Source organism: Lynx rufus, unplaced genomic scaffold (assembly GCF_022079265.1).
Source record: "Lynx rufus isolate CCGP_SWC_20201006 ecotype Redwood Valley unplaced genomic scaffold, mLynRuf1.p SCAF_8, whole genome shotgun sequence".
In the NCBI taxonomy this organism is placed as follows: Eukaryota; Metazoa; Chordata; class Mammalia; order Carnivora; family Felidae; genus Lynx; species Lynx rufus.
Genome location: NW_025814896.1, coordinates 102,158,352 through 102,182,555, shown reverse-complemented (window position 1 = coordinate 102,182,555; position 24,204 = coordinate 102,158,352). Strand labels below are relative to the sequence as shown.

The following is a 24,204-nucleotide window of genomic DNA, read 5'->3' as shown; positions in this document are numbered from 1 at the left end:
ATGTCCCTTTAAAAGTCTCTCAGAATACTTTGTATGAATTGTCTTAACCAAGTTTCAGAAGCTGTGTTAAATTGTTTTAAAATATATTTTATCAAAGCTCTCAATTTTTTTTACCCTTCTAGGAGAAAATAAGTGAGCAGAGACCAGCTACTTTTTTCTTGGTTGTAATTACCAAGAAATACGGTCCAAGTTCTAATATTGCACAGTGATAAACTCTCAAAGGGTATATTTATATTATATTCTACCCCTCTTGAGATTTTACACTTAATTCCTTAATTTTTAGATATTTTGTAGAGATCACTTTGTATGATCACTTTTTGTAGAGATCATGAAGCTACATTGTTTTTTAAATGTACGTAATCGTACTTTTTCCCCCTCCTTATATATCGATCTATTCTGTATGTAGGAAATCTAGGAATGTATAAAGAAAAATTTAAAATCACTTACTAAAAAATCTCTAAAACATTAACAGTGGTTCTTATTTCTTTTTTCTGTATATGTATACACCCTTTACAACACGTATTTATACATACTTGATTTTGGAAAAGAAACTTGAGATTCTAGTCCATAAGATTTTGGATAAAATATTAAAATTAAGCATTTCCCACATTATTAAATGTTTTTAGAAAATAGCTTTGGGTATATAGTATTCTCTCTGTTAAGCAATTTATTCAATGTTCGTTTTGGGCATTTTAGTTACTTACAAGTTTTGCTATTAGGAGTATTACTTAAATAACTATCCCTGCGTACAAATCTCCCCATTTCCACCTACCTTTGGGTGGATGAAATAAAATAGGACTATTAAATGGAAGTCAGTGTTTACTGCCAAGTTGCTTTTCATGAAGGTATGTTATTTTCCAAATAGTGTGTGAGGGCGTCCTTTTCACTGTAGCCCTATAAGCTCTGTTTTTGAAGAGTTTGGGGAGTTTGGAATACTTTCCAACCCCCAAAGATAAGAGGGAAGGGAAGAGGGAAAGGTAATGTCACCAATGTTGGCATTGACACTCTCCCGAGCTGATACTCTTTACACACAGAGGCAGGCTGGCTGGTAGAAGCAGCCTGGGAGGCTCGTGTCAGCTGCCACTTAGGAGGTGGGAGAGGGCTTCGAGTCCCCCATTAAGAAATGCCACCATGGGGGCGCCTGGGTGGCGCAGTCGGTTAAGCCTCCGACTTCAGCTCGGGTCACGATCTCGCGGTCCGTGGGTTCGAGCCCCGTGTCGGGCTCTGGGCTGATGGCTCGGAGCCTGGAGCCTGCTTCCGATTCTGTGTCTCCCTCTCTCTCTGCCCCTCCCCTGTTCATGGTCTGTCTCTCTCTGTCTCAAAAATAAACAAAAAACGTTAAAAAATAAAAATAAAAAAAAGAAATGCCACCATGGAGTGCTTTCAGAGTAACGCCCTTCTCTAATGTTTGCCAAATGTGAAGTTCTCTGCCTAGAGTAATTTTCACACATAAAAGGGTTCTTCTAAGTCCGGGGAGGTCACTTTTAATTTGAATGAGGCTTTGTTTTATAGAGCAGTTGGGCTGTAATTCGTCTGTTCATTTTAACAAATAAGTTTTTATTGAGGGCCTTCTCTATACTTAGCCCAGTGCCTGATGGTGAGAACACAAAAGCACTCAAAAGCGGCAGTTTCCTTCCCTCCAGGACTTTATAATCTAGTCGTGAACAATAAGAAATATACGCATGTAAAATACAACTAAGAATGCAAAGCAGTCCACAATTAAGTACCATAATGAGGGCTAACCACAGTTGATTAGTGGTTTGGAGTAATGAAGATTTTCTCATAAAAATGGGTGAGGTCTAAGATGATTAGAAATGAGAGATCTGCTTTAGATAGTGTTGGCTTTGAAAATCTTCACCTCGAGGGTAGTTGAGCAGCTTTTACTGGCGCCCACAAACTTTTTTAGCACTGCAAGGCTCCAGGTTTCTTCAGGGCCTATTTTACTGATGCATATCTCAGAGCAGTACCTGGGCTTTCCTTCTGTAATGCTGAGTAGTTTAATTACTCTTGCTGTGGTGAGTTGAAGAAAAGAGGCTGGGAGTGATTATTAACTCTTTGCTGACGTTTTTACCCATAAGATTACATTTAAACCAAGAAGTGACTAGGTCAACTTTGGGATTCACTAAGGCTATATTAATTTTGTACGACCTCTGTTAATTTTTTTCTAATATTTCTTCTTTATATGGGATTGCAGATTCATGGAAGCAACTACTCTCATAAAGTGGACATCTTTTCTTTAGGCCTCATTCTCTTTGAACTGCTGTACCCATTCAGCACTCAGATGGAGAGAGTCAGGGTAAGTTCCCCCTACTCAGAAAAGATGCAAAAAGAAAATACTCAAGTTTACAAAAGAAAGGATTTTAAAAGGAGAGTAACTTATTCTGGATACCATCAGACTAGTTGACTGTAAGTGAAAAGGTCACATGAGCTTTACAGGGATGATTTGTAGACTGTTTACTTCCATTTAAAGCTCAGTTTTCAAAAATTATTTGATTATTCCTTGTTGCTTAAATTCATCATTAACAATATCCTACACTCAGTCAATTTGTAATAAGTGCAAAGCTAGGACCACGAGTAATGGGGGCGGAGAGGGAGTGACGGTGGTCTTTGGTCAGAAAAGAGTTTTTCTGAGGGCAAGTGGCCACACACTCATACACTTAAAAACTGGCAAATTAAGCATAATTAATGTTTTTTTTTCTCTGAAAATAAGCCATGACCATGGCTTTTAAGGAAGACTACTGAAAGTCTTTAAAATTTTTTTAAGCTTTAGATTGAGAGCAGGCAAGTACGAGTGGGGGAGGGGCAGTGAGAGAGGGAGAGGGAGAGGGAGAGAGAGAGAGAGAGAGAGAGAAAGAGAAAGAGAAAATCCCAAGCAGTCTCCACGCTCAGCGCGGAGCCCTACGAGGGGCTCCATCCCACGACCCTGGGATCATGACCTGACCTGAAATCAAGAGTCAGATGCTTAACCAGCTGAGCCACCAGGTGCCCCAACTACTGAAAGTCTTTTAAAAGGAGGCCATTGTCACATTTTCCCCCATTGTTCATAAGTGGTCACCCTCAACTTTTCTAACTGCTATCCCCAGTACTTACCTCCATATTTCTAAAGTTTGTTCTTATCACCATTTCTGTATCAGTTTTAGATCTTATTTATTGACTCCTGTCCATGGTAGAAGAGGATACAGTTCTCACATAGTATCAAAGGGCTCATATTTTCTAACCAAAAGGACCTACCAAGTACTCTGTATAATAAATGGGAAAAAAAGAAGAAAATTAAAAAACCGGGATGACTAAATTTCAGAACACTCTAAAAACTTCTAGAAAGATATGAAACAGGTCCAACATATGTAAAGAATCAGAATCATACGGCATCAAAATTTATGTTGTTACAAGTATATCAAAGAACTCTGTCAAGAAAGTGAAAATCCCCTACAGAATGGGCGAAAATGTTTGTGAACCATAGATCTGATAAGGTCTAGTGTTCAGAATATACAAAGAACTATTACAATTCAAGAACAAAAAGACAACTCAATTAAAAAATGAGCAAAGGACTTGAATAGACATTTCGCCAAAGAAGGGATACAAATAATACAAATTAGTACAAATCAAATGCAACAAAAAAATACAAATCAAAATCACAATGAGATACTACTTCACACCATCTATGACAACTGTAATAAACAAAACAAAACAAAACAAAATAACAAATGTTAGAAAGGATATAGAGAAATTGGAAGTCCCATACCTTTGCTGGTAGGAATGAAAAATGGTACAGCCACTGGGGAAAGCAGTTTGTCAGTTACTCAGAAAATTAAGCATAGAGTTACACGTGACTCAACAGTCCCACACCTGGGTATTTCTCCAAAAGCAATGAAAACATAGGTCCACATACAGACTTGTATGCAAGTGTTCACAGTAGCATCTTCATAGTAGCCAAAAAGTAGAGACAACCCAAATGTGAGTCAGCTGATGAAAAACAAAATGATATGGTGTGCCTGTGCTATGGAATGTTATTCAGCCACGAAAGGAAATGAAACACTGACAAATGCTACAACACCAATGACCCTCGAAAGTGTTACACTGAGTGAAAAGCCAGACACAAAAGGCCACCTGTTGTAGCATGCCACTGATGTGAAATATCTAGAATATGTAAATCTATAGAGACAAAGCATGTCCGTAGTTGTCAGGACCTGGGGGTAGATGTGGATGGAGAGGGGCTGTTTAATGGGCTGCTTTTTGGGGTGATGAAAACGTTCTCCAATTAGATAGTGGTGATAGTTGTACAACATTGTGGACAGAATAAAAACCACTGAAGGCACTTTTAAGCGGTTAAAACTACATTTTATTTCGATAAAAAATATTTTTAAAATGTAGCTATGTAAAAAAAATTTGAGTTAAATGAAGCCAGAATTTATCTTGACTGTGAAAAATTGTTCTATGGGCTACACCAAATAACATACTCTTTGTTTTCTTTCTGATACATTTTCCCCCCAGAATGGCCTTTTCTCAATTGCTTCGTTTTCTGTGAACGTTTATTGTCATTTTTAACGTGTTCAAAATCTGTCACATATCTATCACACAGTATTTTCTCAGTGCTCAGTATAGCTTATCTGTCTGGTTTTGGGGGTTTTGTTTTGTTTTGTTTGCCTTTTCTTGGAGTCTTTCTTCTCAAAGCTTTTGTCCTCCCATCTGAACTGAATACCCCCTGGACTTTCTATAAGGTGTCACCCAGGGCACACTTGCCCTTCCCCGCCTGGGTCCCTGTCTCCCAGATTCCACGTTTCCCCTCTTCCTTGCACTACTCCCTTATTTTGCTAGAGCACATTCTGCAGCCAATTCCTCAAAAAGAATGTATGAGAGAGAAATTTTAGAGTCTCCACGTTTCTAAAAAATATTTTTCCCGTCTTTAAATGTAATTGATGAATTGGCCAGCTTCTAATCCTGGATTGGAAATAATTTTCCTCAGAACCTTGAGGGCATTGACTCCGCCTTACAGTTTCCAGTGCTGCAGAGCTGGTGCCTCTGTGATACCTGATTCTTTTATGTGGAATCTTTGGAACCGTTTTGTTTTCCTTTCTGGAAGCTCTTACGAAATTCAGTCCTTTCATTGATCTCTTTTCCCCTCACTTAATGTACTTAACACCGGTAGGTCCTTGCAGTTAGAAGATGTGACCCCTTCAGTTCTAGTAAATTTCTTGTGCTAGTTCTTTAGAAATTCTTCTCCACTTTTCTGTTTTTCTATAACTCCTGACTTAATCCTATAATTGGCTAATTTTTTCCCTCCTATTTCCCATTTGTTTGTACGGTTCTTTTGTAAGAGTTCCTTAACTCGTTATTCCAATTTCCTAAGTTTTTATTTTGACAATCCAATTTTTAATGTCCAAGATTGTTCCTTTTTAGAACATTCCATTCTTTTTACGTGGATTCACTATCTTCTCTTAAATCTGAGAATCTTATTTTAAAAGTTTTGTTCTCTATTATGTCTTTCTCTGGAACATAAAGAGAGTGATAACATGTATGAAAATTTCCCAATGAACTTTGAAAAGCTTCGTTTTATACTCAGGATTCAGCACAATTAACTTTGTTTGTTTGTTTGTTTTGTTTTGTTTTCACTCAAAAAAAAAAATAAGAAAAAGAAAAACAGGGATACCTGGCTGGCTCAGTCAGCAGAGCGTGAAACTCTTGATCTCAAAAGTCATGAGGTTGAGCTCCACGTTGGGGATAGAGATAACTAAAAAAAGAGAGAGAGAGAGAGAGAGGAAGAAAGAATGTACTCTTTCATATCAAATACAAAGAGGCTAGATACAAATAGAAAAAGTTACCCACGTAAGGTCACAAATAATTTATTCATGAATGATTGAGGTTTTTTTTTTACACAAATTAATGTGTTTTCAGTTAAAATCGAGGTGTCAGTATAATATGTACAATTCAAGCATAATTGTATCTGAATTATTTTCTAGATTTTGATGATTTGATGGCATATAAGATCTGTGCTCTGGAAGCACTTCTGTGTAGATTGTCAGGTCGGGAAAAGCTATTGATAAATTTTCCGTCTGTTTAATACTCAATTTTCTTCTTAGTCACTCTGTGAGAGTATCAAAAAATACGTTTAAACAAATAAATCCATATGTCAAAACTGATTTAAAAACCAGTAACACTTTTCTTTCTTTATAGATCTTAACTGATGTAAGAAATCTCAAATTTCCACCACTGTTTACTCAGAAATATCCTCGTGAGGTTTGTATAATTCTAATCTTTTATTTTCTTGTGAATCAAATTTAGAACTTAAAGGGTCTTGAGCCATTAATTCATCAGTTTCCCATTTTACAGATGAGGAAGCCAGAGGTCTAGAGAAGAAAGGGACCTGATCCCAAGCGTACACAACTTGTTAAAATCACAGACTGAACTTGGGTCTGGGGTCCTTGGTGGGGCCCTCAGCCCCGTGTTCTGTGTTCCCTGCTGGGTGATATCCTATGTGTGCATCCTGTGTGTCCTTTGGCTTGAGTAAGGCTGAACTCCTAGCGCACTCACGGGCATAGAGCTGCTCCTGGGACCGTGCCAATAATCTCTTTATTTCAGTGAATTTGGGAGGGACCTTAAAAACTGGCTGATTTCTTTAAAAAGCAGGGCGGCGGGGGGGGGGGGGGTGTCACTAATTTCCATTGATTATGTGTGTTGGAGTGAAAGCACTCAGAGCAACACTGTAAAATGGTTCAGCAGAGTGGGAGGGAAAATTAAGCTGGTCTTGATGGAAGAAATTGTATGTAATGAACCTTTGAAGTTTGTTTTTGCTACTTTTGTTATTTTTTTTTTCAACGTTTATTTACTTTTGGGACAGAGAGAGACAGAGCATGAACGGGGGAGGGGCAGAGAGAGAGGGAGATACAGAATCGGAAACAGGCTCCAGGCTCTGAGCCATCAGCCCAGAGCCTGACGTGGGGCTCGAACTCACGGACCGCGAGATCGTGACCTGGCTGAAGTCGGACGCTTAACCGACTGCGCCACCCAGGCGCCCCTCTACTTTTGTTATTTTTATTTCATAATATATTTGGTCCACACACACATCATTTTATAAATCTTGAATTTTCTTAAATAATTAAACTGAAGTAAATCAGACTGGGTGTTAACTATCAAATTAGAAAAAAGTCCAAATTTATCTGTCAGTGAAGAACTGCATTCAAAAATTATCTTTATAGGGGTGCCTGGGTTGAGTGTTCCACTTTGGCTCAGGGCATGATCTCGACGTCTGTGAGTTCAAGCTCCTCTCGGGTGAACTCGAGCCCCACTCTGGGCTCCAAACTCTCTCTCCCTCTCTCTCTGCCCTTCACTCACTTGTGCTCTCTCTCTCTCATAAATAATAAGTAAATTAAAAAAATTTTTTTTTTTAATCTCTATTTTTTTAAATTTTTTTTCTCAACGTTTATTTATTTTTTTTGGGACAGAGAGAGACAGAGCATGAACAGGGGAGGGGCAGAGAGAGAGGGAGACACAGAATCGGAAACAGGCTCCAGGCTCCGAGCCATCAGCCCAGAGCCTGACGCGGGGCTCGAACTCACGGACCGCGAGATCGTGACCTGGCTGAAGTCGGACGCTTAACCGACTGCGCCACCCAGGCGCCCCAATCTCTATTTTTTGAGAGAGAAAGAGAGTGTGAGCGGGGGAGGAACAGAGAGAAAGGGAGACACAGAATCTGAAGCAGACTCCAGGCTCTGAGCTGTCAGCACAGAGCCCGACGTGGGGCTAAAACTCACAAACCGTGAGATCATGACCTGAGCCGAGTCGGACACTTAACCGACTGAGCCACCCAGGTGCCCCAGTAAGTAAATTTTTAAAAATGACCTTTATAGGGGTGTCTGGGTGGCTCCGTCAGTTAAGCAACTGACCACCTCTTGATTTCGGCTTAAGTAGTGATCTCATAATTTGTGGGATCAAGCCCCAGGTCATACTCTCTGCTGGCAACGTGGAGCCTGCTTGGGATTGTCACTCCCTCTCTCTCTGCCCCTTCCTGCTTGTGTGCTCTCTCCTGCTCGCTCTCTCTCTCTCTCTCTCTCTCAAAATAAATAAACTTAAAAAAAAGATCTTTATAATATAGAGATACACTAAACTAAAATGAAATATATTTTACTAAAAATTACTTTGTTATATATTTTTCAAAGTTGATGATTCAATTTCCAAGGTGGCTTATAAGAATATTACATTGGGGCACCTGGAAAAATACATGTTACATTGGGACACCTGGGTGACTCCGTCGGTTAAGCATCTAACTCTTGGTTTCAGCTCGGGTCATGATCTCCCGGTTCATGAGTTCCAGCCCTGCATCGGGCTCTGTACTGACAGTGCAGAGCCTGCTTGGGATTCTCTCTCTTTCCCTCCCTCTCTGCCTCCCCTGCTCGCTCACTTTCTCTCTCTCTCAAAATAAATAAACTTTAGGAAAAAAAGAAAAAGAAAAGGACCCACACTAACAAGTGTTATAAAATATATATATCACATTAAGGGAGCTCAAAAAAATCAAGAAAAGGGGTTAGGTACTGATCTCTGGTGTGATTTTTTTTAATTTTTTTTTTAATGTTTTATTTATTTTTGAGAGAGACAGAGACAGAATGTGAGTGGGTTGGGGCAGAGAGAGAGAGGGAGACACAAAATCCAAAGCAGGCTCCAGGCTCCGAGCTGTCAGCACAGAGCCCGACGCGGGGCTCGAACTCACGAACCACGAGGTCATGACCTGAGCCAAAGTCGGATGCTCAAAGGACTGAGCCACCCAGGCGCCCCTCTGGTGTGATTGTTTTTAATTGAAATTTTTATTGAGATAATTGTACATTCATATGCAGTTATAAGATGGAATTATTTTTGTAATGTTTATCTTGAGAAAGGGAGTGAGCATGAGCGAGGGATAGGGAGAGAGAATCCCAAGCAGGCTCTGTGCTATCAGCACGGAGCTGTAAGCATGGAGCTCAGCGTGGGGCTCAGTCTCACAAAACCTGACATCATGACCTGAGCTGGAATCAGCAGTTGGTCGCTTAACTGACTAAGCCACCCAGGCACCCCTAGATGGGATTTTTTTTTTTTTTAATGTTTATTTGAGAGAGAGAAAGAGAGAGAGAGAGAAAGAGCATGAGCAGGGGAGGGGCAGTGAACAAGGGAGACACAGGATCCGAAGCAGGCTCCAGGCTCCGAGCTGTCAGCACAGAGCCCAATGCGGGGCTTGAACTCATGAACCACGAGATCATGACCTGAACTGAAGTCAGTCGCTTAACCAACTGAGCCGCCCAGACGCCCCAAGATGGAATTATTTTTAAAGACAGATTATGTCTGTGTTTCAAGGATACGATTTAAGACCCTTTATTATATGTTAGAAAACAATCAGTTCAATTACCATGAAATGGTCCGTGTTTATTTGGACCAGGGATTAGCAACCTATGTCCCACAGGCCAAATGCAGCTGTCTAATTTTACAATAAAGTTTTATTGGGCCACAGCCATGCCCATTTATTTACTTAAGATCTGTGGCTGCTTTTGTACTTTCCTGGCAAAGTTGAGAAGTTGCGTCAGAAACTAGCCCACAGACTTAATATATTTACAGAAAACATTTTCTGATTCCTGATTTAGCAGACTATTTCACGGTCTAAACCTGGCCCTTCATGACAAGACAATTTTTATATTTCAGTATGTGATGGTTCAAGACATGCTCTCTCCATCCCCCATGGAACGGCCTGAAGCTACCAACATTATTGAAAATGCTGTATTTGAAGACTTGGAATTTCTAGGAAAAACTGTACTCAGACAGAGGTCTCGCTCCATGAGTTCATCAGGAACAAAACATTCAAGACACTGCAGCAGCTCCTGGAGCCCTTTGCCAAGCACTTAGCCTTAACTTACGTTCACACCCCTAACAGGTGACACAGAATGGCCTCTTAGGAATGTGGCTTTCCGAAATTGTGAACTTGAAAAGTTTGTTCTTCGCTCAGTCTTATTTTGGACTGCTCTTTCTAAGTCATATTTAAACTGGATTTGGGGGCATAACCTAATTTGAGCCAACTCTGTACTGCTATACTCCAGAAGAGGGCTCTCACTAAATCACGTGTGGTCCTTGTTCTTCGTGGGTCTCTTGAAACTGGCTGGCCAAGCTTTATAGCCCTCATCTTTGTCTGGGGGCGGGGCGGGGGGGGGGGTAGAAGCAATCCCTAAAATATAAAGAGAGAATTAAAGGGAAATATTTTTATAGTTCAGAAGAATGACAGTTCCTACATGTGGTAATTATATTGTTCTAGAAACATGCTTTCTAGAGACACAGTGGTGATTTTGAAACTAATTTCCAAAAAAGCTGACTCCGTTTTTGACCTGGTGGGTGGATGAAGAATCTGCACTATTTTGGAGGACAAGTGGCACAAATTGTATAATAATGGTTTATGTCCATAGCTAGTTTTATAGTGACATTTGTAGTATTGAATAGCTTTATTCCTTAGATGGTTCTAGGGAGAGTTTAAGAGCTTTTTGTACTTTTACCTCCAATAAAGGGAAAATGAAGCTTTTCGTGTAAATTGGCCACAAGTTCTGGTTTGGGGAAGGAAAAAGCTGTAGTGAGACATGAATCGTATGTTACGACTAACTTCTTCAATGATGGACTTTTTAAACCTAATGAAATCTTAAATGTTTTATGTGTAATCCTGTAGGCTGGTACTTTCCCCAAACTGATTATAGGTAACAGTTTCATCATCTAACTAGCTAACATGTTTTTATTTTTCACTGTAAATATGTTTATTTTTTATTTATAAAAATTCTGAACTCAATCCATTTGGGTTGGTGGTGTACAGAACGCACTTAAGTGTGTTAAGTATTGTGACTTCTTTCAAGTCTAAATGATTTAATAAAACCTTAAAGACTTATTTACAGTTGGCTCTTCTTCGGGGGAATTGGCTCCCAATGGTAGTTTTGCAAATTTATAAAACAGGATCATAGGTCTAGGAAGGGTCATAACCCTACTCTCAAGAAAACTTTCTCTAGGGGCGCCTGGGTGGCTCAGTCGGTTGAGCGTCCGACTTCGGCTCAGGTCACAATCTCACGGTCCGTGAGTTCGAGCCCCGCGTCGGGCTCTGGGCTGATGGCTCAGAGCCTGGAGCCTGCTTCCCATTCTGTGTCTCCCTCTCTCTCTGCCCCTCCCCCGTTCATGCTCTGTCTCTCTCTGTCTCAAAAATAAATAAATGTTAAAAAAAAAAAAAAAAAACTTTAACCTTTTTCAAACGGTGTTTTCTCTCTTCTTTCCCAAAGACTTGACAAAACCTAGTCTTTTTCAGAAATCACTGGACTCATAACTAGGAGACGTCTGCTCGGGGCCTACCCTGTGCCAGGGACTGGGAACAGAAAGAGGACCCCGCCCTGAAGGGGGCCTTCGCAGAGACCAGGGCCCGGGAGACGCCGGCTGTGCTGGTGGCACAGGATGTCCGTCCGGCACGTTCCGGGGGGAGGCGCATGGCATGCTGGGCGGATGAGGCGCCGGCCAGCCAGGCACAACTTTCAGGGGCCAAAATGCAGGATTACTTCCGTTCTGCACGCAAATAATGTCTGCCCCACAAAGTTCGGAGCCATCTGTAAGCTGGAAAAGCACGTCACGGGCATCTGTGTGTCTCCTCAACCCTCTGCGCTTCACGCGGTGGCTCGAGCATCACCGTCCTTCCTGGGTTCGGCTTGGCCCCTGGCCAGCCCGCCGCCCTCTTGCTTCTTCGTCTCTTGGCCGGCCTAGTTGTCCCCTTACCTTTTGCCTCTTCACCCCAGCGAGGGATCCTGTTGAGATCCTCCCAGCACGCCGCTCAGTCCCAGCTGCGGACCCTCCCTCCCTCACAGCCCTGAGAGCTGGCCGTGGCGGCTGTCATCGGTGCCCTCTCCTGGTGACGCTCAGGTCCCAGACAGGCGCTGGACCTAGGTGCACGGGAACCAAACACAGGTATTACGGTTTCTAGTCAGGGTTTTGTCTACTCCCTTGTACCAAGCTGTCTGAGGATTTGCACACTTCTTTTATGATAGAATCAGGCCTTCTTCCATTTTCGTTCTGCGTGTGCCTTCACTGGCCACCAGCAGGAAAGCAGGCATGGGGGGTTTAGGGGCTGGGCCAGCGGCTCCTGGCAAGTCCTCAGCGTAGCCAGAACAGAGTCTCCCGCGTCCTCACCCAGAGCCCTTTGTCCTGACTCCACACCCTACCTCTCCCTTCAAGTTGTTGCCTCTGGTGTTTTCTGGCGCTTTTCCGGGCCCCTCCCTCCACACTCGCCTCTCCCTCCAGCACTTTGTCGTTGTCAGGCCGCAGATGACCCAGTCCTCGGGTGCAAATCCGCCTTCTTTAGTAGCTAAGGTCCCCACGGGCAGGGGCGCACCTCCCCGCCACCCCAGCAACATCTGGCACAAAGCTTGGCACTTGATCACACAGTTGTGGCGCTGAATTTGGAGGATGTAAGGGGATGACAGGCATAGCTGCAGCCCTCGGGAAGTGGCCAAATGAGGAGGCAAAGAAACGTACCAGTCACTGCAATAAATACTTGGTAAAAATGGAGACATGATGGCGGAACAATCCTAATGCTAAAGACAGAAGTCTCAATTGCTGGAAGTTTCCGAAAAGAAGGGGGGCCCTCTGCTTTAAATGAGAGGAGAAATGGGCTGGGACACTTGGCACCTTGTGGCTCTGTCCGATGCTGTCCCAGATGGCTCCTTCCTCAGTTGTCACTAGAGTGCACCCACCACCTCCAGCCAAGACTGCATGGGACGGATTCCGGTGGGAGAGCCACGCATGCCTACTGACACGGAGCCAGGAGGAAGCTCACGCACATCTTTCAGGCTCTGCCCTCCCCGAAGGCAACAGTACTCCAGTGAATGCTGGTCCAGAGGTGGGGAAGACGTGAGAACTTCATCAACGAGCCACCTACTCTGCCCTCTGCCTCCCAGTGGTCCACTAAAAAGCAGACACTGATGATGTTTGGGGTGGTCTGCCTTTTCCCTGTTGTTGCTCACTGATCCCTTCTCCCTGGATGCTTTTGCACCAAAAGCAATTCTATTTCTACAACAAAGTGGAGACAGACCAAGTTTCCAATCCAACCATGGGCCATAGAGTGACTCGGTCTTACTCCTGGAGAAGTCAAGGAGTAAGCAGAAACGCTGGATGTTTTCTAGTCCACCTCTGGGGACATTTGCTCCTTCCACAACTAGATTTGCGAGGCACTGCTCAAGGAGACGTCCTCCTCCAGATTCTACCCATGCAACTACAGTAGCTGCCACTAGGGGGCTCGTTTTCACCTTTTTCCCCCCACAGGAAGCAAATTGTTGAGGGTCGGGATAAAAAACATTCTTGCACCTGTAAGGGTATCACCCCCGCCCCCCCCCCACCAAAGAGACAACACATTAAAAGAACAACATAGCATGCATGTCCATGCATGACCGACAAGAACATACCAGCGATGATAAAGTTCAACCACAGCATGTCTCATAATGCTTTTGCCACGAGCCGCCTTTAAATTCAAGTGCACGATGACTTAATAAACAGGGGACAATATGTGCCGACTGCTTGCAACAGTCCTGGCATCCCTAATCCCTCCATGAGCACCCCCTCTTTGGAGCAGCAGAGTGGCTTCCTCTAGTTGCTCTGCGCCCCGGATTGCACTAAGAAAAGACTGGAGAAGGCAGCAGAAACCGCCCAGGGGAAGACTTGTGGGGAAGGGGAGGAATAAGAGAGCTCTCAATCATGGTAGTGGAGAAAATAGATGAATTTGAGGACTGTTTTCGAGGCAGGAAGGCCAGGACACTGGAATTAAATGAATACAGACGAAGGAGAAGATGGCTCCCAGATTTCGGGTGCAGGAACTTGGATAGAATCCAGAAGAACAAGGGCGTGGTTTGGGGACAGATGTGCTCTTTGAAAAATGATGAGTTCCTCAGGAGTCAATGCTAAAAATTTGGGGCTTATTCCAGAGAAAATGCGAAACCGTTGAAAGTTGCTGGGCTGAAAAAGAACCTGCTGAAATTTTAAGATCGTCGTGGCGAGTGAGGAAGAGGGTTGACTGGAGGGAGAAGGGGCTGGAGACAGAACCAGGCAGGATGCCTTCATCCAGCAAGAGTCAGAGGCCCTGAGCCAGGTCAGTGGGAGCTGAAAGACATCCCTTGTCCGGCCATTACAGCGGTGCTGGCTCCCAATAGCTCAGGGGAGGACCCCTGCCACTGCTCTGTACTGCTGCCTTCTGAAGGATTTCTCCAAAGGGGGTGCTTCAGTGCCTGGCTTCCTATCTGCCTTCATCTGAAATGCCATGAGCTTTTAGAGAGCACCCAGAGAACATCGTCAGGATGACAGCGACTTCAGGATCGACTCCTGTCTTGCTGGCAGGAAGAATGTGGGTAGGAAAAGGTTAAAGAACAACGGAGAGTTTGCAGGCCCAGAGCTCAGGTGCCTCCGGGGGGATCCTGGGAAAATTCTCACTATCCAGAAAGGTCACAAACCTGCCTAGAGGCAGGGAGGGGGTGGGGGGGTTGACACTGAGAAGTAATGAAGGTTAAAGGATGTTCTCTCTCCAGTTGAAGAAATCCTCAGGGGGGGGGCGGCTGAGTGAGAATACATTCAGCCTGTGGACATTATACAAATAAGTCAGCAGCATAAGTGGAGTTATAAAATGTCTATTCAGCAAATAAACGACAAACCGCAGAGGAGTGTGACCGGGACAACTGCAACCAAAAGCAGCAGCCTCTATATCTGTTTAAATGAAATGTTTCCGTAGGCATAAAGAAAGTTTAGAAGTATCCACACCCAGGGGCGCCTGGGGAGCTCAGCTGGGTAAGCCTCTGACTTGTTTTCAGCTCTGGTCATGAGTTCGTGAGTTGGAGCCCCGAGTTGGGTTCTGCACTGTCAGCTTGGGATCCTCTCTCGCGCCTTCTCTCTGTCCGCCCCCTGCTCACGTTTTCTCTCTCTCTCTCAAAATAAATAAACTTGGGGCGCCTGGGTGGCTCAGTCGGTTGGGCGTCCGACTTCGGCTCAGGTCACGATCTCGTGGTCCGTGAGTTCGAGCCCCGTGTCGGGCTCTGTGCTGACAGCTCAGAGCCTGGAGCCTGTTTCAGATTCTGTGTCTCCCTCTCTCTCTGCCCCTTCCCCGTTCATGCTCTGTCTCTCTCTGTCTCAAAAATCAATAAACGTTAAAAAAAAAATTTGTTTTTAAATCTTTAAAAATAAATAAACTTAAAAAAGAGGAGTATCCACACCCTACCCAAGGCCACACTGGCTACCTCAGGAGAGTGAAGTTGGGGGAGGGGGAGCAAGGGGAAGATTATTAACTTCAGTCTCCATTGTATTGTTTGACTTCTTCCAACAGGATACACTGCCTTCGGAATTAATACTATTAAATTAACTAGAGAAAGGAAACCAATAAATAGCATTTACCGTATGTTCATTGATCTCATTTTGTACACTGTTCTATCATTTAGAAAGATTTAACGTGGTCACATTGAATTCTACTAAGGCCTCTGCAACTCAGATATTTTCACTGCTGTTCTGCACGTGAGGAAGGAACACAAAGATTCAGACAACTACAGGAACACAGCAGGAAGCTTGTAATAATGCCCTCACCAGACCACCGCCCCCTTAGCATAACAATTCTACTTGGCTGAATTCGCTTCAATCCAGAGGGCGTTTAGGGGAGTGACAGGTGACAAGACCTCAGCGGGCTCTGGCATCACCTTGGGCCACATTACTATTTACTTGTTTTTGATTTTCCTTGTGCTGTTTCCTCAAGTGCAAGCATTGTGAACATTCAGCAGGAAGAGATACAATGTTTAGCGTAGAAACTGGTAAGTAGTAAACAGTAGGTAAATGGATAAGTGTAATCATCACCTCAGTTTCCTGAACTCCAAAATGGGCATAACTGGGCAAGACTTGTTGCAAGGACAAAATGACCGAAGTGTGGGTTAGAGCCATACAAATATGTGCATATATGCAACTCTATAATTGTAAGACCAGAGGGAAAGAAAGAGAAAGAACCGCTGGCTATTCCTGTTGGGTACCCAAAGAGCAGAAAGGAAGGAAACGGGAGGTGAAGAAGGAAAGAAAAACCACTGCACAGTAAAATATGTAGCACTAAAACGAGTCTGCAAAAGTGTAGATACTGAATATGCGTGTGACGAGGACTAGAGGCTGGCTTTTGATCACGTGAGGATAACGTGTTATGCTGATGTGAAAGTATGCTTATTATGAAAGCAACCAAGGAGCGCCCTTTGTTGTTATCCTGGGCGGTTTGGCGCTGCCTGTAGGGCAAGGGCGAGGGGCTCGTGTTTGCTAATTCCTTCTTTCTTCCCGGACTTTGACCCCAAGCTGCCGGTCAACGGGGCAGCCGGCGAGTCTTCCCTCGATTGCCTCCGCGGGGAGCCGGGGCGCGGTGTGGCCAGAGGGTTTGGAGATCAAAGACGTGAGGATGCGCCCCGGACTCCCCGGGCCGGGGCCGGACGTCTGGCTCGCTCGCAGCCGGGAGCGGCGCCAGGAAAGGTCGGGGAAGAACCCGGCCCCGGGAGGCAGAGGAGCTCACACTGGCCACGTGGGGGCGACAAGACACCGGGGGAAGCCTGGGGCTCCGCGTTCCCGCGCGAAGGCCCGGGGTTTGCGGTCCCTTCGTGGGGTGGGGGGAGGGGCCGGGGCCGGGGCCGGCGGTGCTCGTTGGGGAAGGGGGCGTGCGGCGGGGGAGAGGCTGCGCGGGAGCCGGAGGAGGTGGCAGGAGCCGCGGGTCCTCGCAGGTCGGTAATTGCTGTCCGCCGCCTCCCTCCAGCTGTGCGGATCCGCCCGGGACCCCGGCGCGGTGCGCGGCGGCAGGACGGGCCCCTGGTGGCTTTCCGTGGCACACGGTTCCGGGCCACCTGCTGCGCACCCGGTCCTGCACCTTCATGAAATCGCACCCTAAGCCTCACAACCACCTTGGGAGACGTTATCGCCCGCGTCTTATGGAGGAGGAAAGTGAGGGTTACTAAGTCTAAGGATTGACCCCATCCGTGGGTGTAATCAAGCAAATCACAAGTGAGTTGTAAGTATTTTAAAATGAACGAATGAATGCAAAGAACTCAACGTCGCTACTCATCAGGGAAATACAAATGAAAGCCACAACGGGAATCTCGTTTCTCCTGTATTCGATGGCAAAAAGATTTACCTGGGATGCATTTCAATGAATTCTCTAGTCAGTATCTGTCTGTATTGGAAAGCTAATTCCTCTTCCCGAAGCAGGTCTATTTCTAGATCTGTTCTACAGAAATAATCACACAGGTATATTAACCTTAGTGGGAAAGGCAGGTAAAGAGATTATTTCTTTAAATGTGATTTACTCCCTGTTGCCCTACTGCTGTAGGAGCCTGGGGTTCAATGGGGGCACTTGCCAATTCTGATAATGGGGCCCTCCAACCTTTTCTCTGTAATCACAGCCCTCAGACATCGGCATTGGGGGAAGCTTCCAAGTGTAAGTACCATTTACCTGCAGCAGAATCTCTGGGGGTGCTTACTAAAATACACTTTCTTTGGGGACCTTTTTTAAGATTTAAAAATCAAAAGCTTTAGGGATGGTTGCCCTAGAACCTACATTTTTTTCCCCTACATTTATTTATTTATTTTGAGAGAGAGAGAGAGAGAGAGCGCGGGCCCTGACAGGCAGAGAGAAGGAGAGAATCCCAAGCGGACTGTGGGCTGTCAGCACAGATGTTGGGGCTTTATCCCACCAACTGTGAGATAATGACCAGAGCTGAAATCGAGAGTGGCTGAACTGACTGAGCCACCCAGGCATCCCAAACCTACATATTTAAAAGCTCCCCAGGTGATTCTAAAGCACCTCTTATCTATATTGAGAGCATTTTAAAATACTGGCACCTGGGTGGCTCAGTCAGGTAAGCATCCGACTTTGGCTCAGGTCATGATCTCACTGTTCATGAGTTTGAGCCCTGCATTGGGCTCTGGAGCCTGCTTGGCATTCTCTCTCTCCTCTCTCTCTGCCCCTCCCCTACTCATGCTTTTTCTCTCTCTCTGCTCCTAAATAAATAAACTTAAAAATTTTTTTTCTTTTAGGGGCACCTGGGTGGCTCAGTCGGTTAAACATCCGACTTCACTCAGGTCATGCTCTCACAGCTCGAGAGTTTGAGCTGCAGGTCGGGCTCTGTGCTGACAGCTCAGAGCCTGGAGCCCTTCTTTCTCTGCCCCTCCCCCGCTGTGCTCTGTCTCTCTCTGTCAACAATAAATAAACATAAAGCATAAATAATTTTTTTTTTTTTTTAATTCTGGGCCCTTTAGAAAATGCCAAAGGGTGCCGGGGTGGCTCAGTAGGTTAAGTTCCGACTCTTGATTTCCGCTCAGGTCATGATCTCAGTTTGTGGGTTTGAGCCCCGAGTTGGGCTCTGTGCTGGCAGTGTGGAGCCTGCTTGGGATTCTCTCTCTCTCCCCTCTCTCTGCCCCTCCCCTGCCCATGCTTTCTCTTTTTCAAAATAAATAAATAAAGCTTAAAAGTTTAAAAAGAAAGAAAGAAAGAAAATGCCAATAGCCAGGCTACATTCCAGCCCTATAACTCATAACCTCTGGGTGTGGGGCCCAGGTACTGGGAGTTTTTAAAGCTCCCGGATGTTTTCCAGGGGCAGTCAAGGCAGAGAAGCACAGGCCTTGCCACTCATAGTGTGGCTGCTGTACTGGGAACATGGGCAGACATGCAGCATGTCAGGTTCTCCCCCAGACCTGCCGGGTCAGAATCCACATCTCAACGGGAGCCCCAAGGGATCCACATGCACATTAATATTTGCAATAGAGCATGTGTGAGGTTTCAGATATATTTCAACCTTCCTCCTGTAGCCTAGCCAAGCCGGACTGCGGAGAGAGCAGGCTGGAGCTCCAGGCTGCACCAACAAGATAAAAAAGCAGTCGGGCCAGGGCCCCCCGGGTGGCTCCCTTGGTTGGGCAACCGACTTCAGCTCAGGTCATGATCTCACAGTTCTCGAGTTCTAGCCCCGCATCGGGCTCTTTGCTGTCAGCACAGAGCCCGCTTCTGATACTCTGTCCCTTCTCTCTCTCTGCCTCTCCCCCACTTGCGCGCACTCTCTCTCTCTCTCAAAAATAAACAAACGTTAAAAAAAGAAAAGAAGTTGTCACACCAGGAAAGAAGTACTGCTTTAAGGTGGTCAGATATTCAGTCGGTCTGTCCTTCTCAATCGGCACAGCCAGTCTCATCGACCTTCTTCCTGTCCCATGAGTGACCACAGCTGTCTTCTGCATCAAATGGCCTTGCAGTTGCCTCAAGTCTCTCACTCCCAGGGTTTCTCCGGACTTTCAGGTTGCAGGGAGTGCTGCCCTGACCCGACCAGAGGTGCGCTTCTGCGCTGTCGGTCCGAATCCTTGTGTTTTTTTTTCTCCTGTTTCTAATCTTAAGAGCTAGACTGTCGGGGTTCACATCATAGCTCGACCACTCACTCTCGCTTGTGACTTTACTGTGCCTCTGTTTCCTCATCTATAAAATGGGGATAGTAATAGGGCCTGTCCTCATAGGGCTGTTAAGGGCATTAGTTAGTGCAAGTTAGTATATTGCTTTATCACCGGTCTCTTCTTACTGACAGGAAGCTCGCTGGGATCTTCTTGCCTGACTCTTCACTGTGGGGAAAACAGCCGCCAGAACGATGTTTGACGCTTGTAAGGCCGTCAGTTTTTCCAGAGAATCGTACACTGCGGTGAGCACGGTGCCCACTGCATTCTTCTGCCTGTGTTTCGGAATGGCCTGAGGAGCTGTTATCCCCATGTTATCCCCACATATCCCCATGAGATGTGATCTGCCCTTCAGCTCTGTGTCGTTGCAGCCCCCACGTGATTCTGATGCAGCCCGACCATGGGCGGGGTGTGAGAACCACTGGGTTAGATCACCTGAAAGTCCCCCCAACTCTGCATGATATGAAGTTTTATTTAAAAAGACTTTTTTTATTTAAAAAAAAAAAACTTCTTTTAACATTTATTTATTTTTTGAGAGACAGAGAGACAGAGCACGAGTGGGGGAGGAGAGAGAGGGAGACACAGAATCCGAAGCAGGCTCCAGGCTGTGAGCTGTCAGTACAAAGCCTGACCCGGGGCTTGAACCCACGAACTGTGAGATCATGACCTGAGCCGAAGTTGAATGCTTAACCGACTGAGCCACCCAGGCAGCCCTAAAAAAATTTTTTTAATGTTGATTTATGTAAGAGAGAGAGAGAGGGGGAGACACAGAATCCAAAGCAAAGCCCGATGTGGGGCTCAGATCCACAAACTGCTAGATCACCAGTTGCTCAAGTCTGATGCTCAACTGACTAGGCCCCCAGGCACCCCAGAAGTTTTATTTTAAAGTGAATTATTGGGCTGCCTGAGTGGCTTAGTCGGTTGAGTGTCCGACTCTTGATTTCAGCTCAAGGTCATGATCCCAGGGTCGTGGGATCGAGCCCCACATGGGCCTCTACAACTGAGTATGAAGGCTGCTTAAGATTCTTTCTCTCTCTCTCTTCTGTCTGCACCTCTCCCCTGCTCGCTCGCTCTCTCTCAAATAATAATAATAATAAAGTGAATTCTTTTTTTTTTTTTTCAACGTTTATTTATTTTTGGGACAGAGAGAGACAGAGTATGAACGGGGGAGGGGCAGAGAGAGAGGGAGACACAGAATCGGAAACAGGCTCCAGGCTCTGAGCCATCAGCCCAGAGCCCGACGCGGGGCTCGAACTCCCGGACCGCGAGATCGTGACCTGGCTGAAGTCGGACGCTTAACCGACTGCGCCACCCAGGCGCCCCTAAAGTGAATTCTTAACACAGTACATGTTCATGGGTAAAACTTCAAACAGTTAAAAAGGATGTGGAGTAAAATATGTCTCTACCTTGAACCCTAGACCACCCTTCCAGGGTCACCCTTGATTTCAGTGTCTTGTGTGTGCTCCCAGAAATCTCTGAGACCTGCACAGGCATGTATGTAGGTATCCTCTTTTCATCACAAATGAGAGACAATATACATTTGCTTTCCTTGGTTCCTAGTCCAGAATGATCATCCAGAATGTTTCCTAGTCCATCTGGTACACACAGCTGCTTGTGTTGCCTTTATGGCTATACCATGAGGCCAGTTCATAGACATCTAGATTTCTTCCAGGGTTTTATTATAAATATCATACATAATAATGCTGTGTGTATACCTGTACATGGTCATTGAATATCTGTGTGACTTTATGCATTGGGACATTCCTACGAGTAGAATTACTGAGCTGAAGTGTAAGTACTTTTTTTTTTGAGAGAGAGAGAGAGAGAAATAGAGTGTGTGCTCACGAGCTGAGGAGGGGAGAGAGAGAATCTTAAGCAGGCTCCATGCCTGGCTTGCAGCCCAATGCAGGGCTTCCTCTCACAACTACGAGATCATGACCGGAGCCGAAATCCACCCAGGCACCCCTGTAAGTGCATTTTTACCAACCAGAAAGGCTGTACTAATTTAAAGTCCTAAACCAAGGGATGACAGCTGGCTTCTCTGCTCTTCCAGTAACCCAGTATTGACTTGTTAATTTCTCCTAGTCTAAGAGGTATAAAATGACATCTCTGTCGTTTATTTGATTATGAAGTTCCGCGTCTCTCCATATGTTGAAAAGCCACACGTATTTCTGTTTCTGTGAACTTTCCGCGTCCTTGCCCATTGTTCGGCTCTCCTCCCCCCACCGCCTTTTACTGCGAAGCTTCTCAACAGTTCTCTACACTCAGTGCTTCTGTTTCTTCTGTCTCATTCTCTCTTGCCTACCCTCTTCCTCCACCCTCACCCCAACCCGGGCTCCTTGCCAGGTCATCAACAGCCTTGCCGCATCCAGCGGTAATTCTCAGAGCTCTTGCTTCCTGGCCCAGAAGCAGCCTCTGACCCCACTGATCCCATGAGGGCTCCCTCCTCCCTGACACCTTTCTTCTCCTGGTTTCCAGAACACCACACGCCCGTGGTTTTTCTCCCACCTCATGGCTCCGCCTCATCTCCCTGACTTCTCAACCCTGACCTGCCCCAGACCTCAGTCCTTGGACCACTTCCACACTGTGCCAATGGCATCGGGTGTCCCGGTTTTCAGTACCCTCCAAAGGCTGTTCACTGCCAAGTTTCTATCCCCAGCTGGCCCTGACCTCTCCCCTGTGTGGCCAACCGAAATCTGCACTTGGATGTCCTAGAGGCATTTCTAATTTAATGTTGCCAGTTCCAAACCGATCTTCCCCCCAAACCCACTTCAGATGTCATCCTCTCCCAGTTCAAAAAAAAAGCAGCTCACCTTTCCAGTTTGCACAAGCCCAAAACATGGCGTCATCTTGACGCGTCTCTTTCTGTCACGTGGCCTCCCCAGCCGATCTGTTAAGAAATTCCATTGGCTGTCCCTTCAAATACATCCCAAAGCCGACCAGTTACCATCCCCACAGCTGAAGCTCTGGCCCCATTGGCCAGCGCCGCCTGCCTGGATTATCCTAATCCACTTCTCTGCCTCTGCCTTTGTCCCTCTCAGTCTTTTGGTAACCCAGTGGCCAAAGTCTCTCTTTAAAGCTAGAAATCAGCTTAGGTCATCTCTTTGCTCATTACTTGCCAGGGGGCTCCCATGTTGTGTGAAAGAGGACCAGGAATCTTTGCAACCACTCACCCATGTGTAGACAATAATGTGGGACCCTGTGACTTCCCTGACCTCATTGTGCTGCCCTCTGGCCTCCCAGGCCTGACCCTTCAGGGTCTTTCCTGGTCATTTGGCCCCACTCGTCACCGTGAGAAGATCTCTCTTCCCTTCGGGGCTTTGCTCAAATATCACCTTCACAGCGAGACCTGCTCTGATGAATCACTTAACCTACGCCCCTCGGCACAACTGTCTCCTCCTTCACACCTGCTGCACTTTTCTCCATATCACTCATTGCTTTCCAGCGTATTATATACTTTCCCCATTTACTTTGTCATTTTCCCCAACGGGTACTGAATCTCCTTGTCTTAATATTGTTTTTATATATTTATTTGTTTGTTTATTTTTTGTGATATCCCCAGCACTTAGAATTGTGTCAGGTGCTTACGTGTTAAACAGATATTTGCTAACAGGGCAAATGACGGCATTAAAAAGTAGTTTTTCTCCTGCATTGTTGGTCTTTTTCTTCTTGGCGTATAAGGGACTCAGATGCTTTCATCCTTTGTATTGTCCGTGTTGTCCCAGTTTGTTCTTTGCCTTTTGATTTTTCCACACAGAAATTTTGATTATCGTGTAGGCAATGTGTTGATTTTTAAATTTTTATTATTTAAAAAAAATCTTTTTAATGTTTATTATTTTTGAGAGAGAGAGAGAGACAGAGTGCAAGCAGGGGAGGGGCAGAGAGAGAGGGAGACACAGAATCCGGAACAGGCTCCAGGCTCCGTGCTGTCAGCACAGAGCCCGATGCGGGGCTTGAACCCAGGAACTGTGAGATCATGACCTGAGCCGAAGTCAGATGCTTAACCGACGGAGCCACCCAGGCGCCCCTGATTTTTTTAATTTATGGTTTCCAGGCTTTATGTCATACTCAGAGAAGCTCCCTTTCATATGTGTGTGAATACATCTATTGTGATAAAATATACACATAACGTAAAATTGACTCTCTCGCCCATTTTAAAGTGTGCAGTTCAGTAGCGTGAAGTACATTCACATTGCTGTGGCTCCCCATCCCCTCTTCTCCCCGCCCTGGGCAACCACCACTCTACTCCCCATCTCTCTAGATTTGACTACTTTAGGCACTTCACGTAAGTGGAGGATATATCTCTATATATTTTAATGTTTGGAAATTAATGAACGCATTCTGGCATAGTGCTTGGCCCAAACACTCGTTTTTGTTTTTGTTTTTTAAGTTGATTTACTTATTTAGAGAGAGTGAGTGTGTGAGCTAGTGGGGGAGGGGCAGAGAGCGAGAGATGGGGGGAGAGAGAGAATCCCAAGCAGGCTCCGCACTGTCATCACAGATCCCGATGCGGGGCTCAAACTCAGGAAGCATGAGATCACGACCCGAGCCGAAGTCGGATGCTTAACCGGCTGAGCGGCCCAGGCACCCATGGCCCAAACGTTCTTGAGATGTTTCAGTACGTGCCTCCTCTGATCTACCTCCTGCTCCCCCAACCCCTCCCACACCCACTCCCAGTGGTGTTTATCTCCAGCAGGGATTTACTGGTGTCTGCCCCGAGATTTCCAGAACTCTGCATCCTTTGCTGCAGCTCAAACTGTG

At 45.5% G+C, this 24,204-nt stretch overlaps 1 protein-coding gene across 1 annotated transcript in view; it reads left to right on the top strand.

Moving 5' to 3' along the window:
* EIF2AK3 (eukaryotic translation initiation factor 2 alpha kinase 3) overlaps nt 1–10,879 on the top strand; it is a 69,713-nt gene extending 58,834 nt beyond the window's left edge. Inside the window, exons 15-17 of the mRNA XM_047067728.1 lie at nt 2,195–2,296; nt 6,172–6,234; nt 9,661–10,879. Of these exons, the coding sequence (XP_046923684.1) occupies nt 2,195–2,296; nt 6,172–6,234; nt 9,661–9,861 (366 nt within the window). The 3' untranslated portion in view covers nt 9,862–10,879. The remainder of the gene's footprint in view (nt 1–2,194; nt 2,297–6,171; nt 6,235–9,660) is intronic.
* The last annotated feature ends 13,325 nt before the right edge of the window (nt 10,880–24,204 follow it).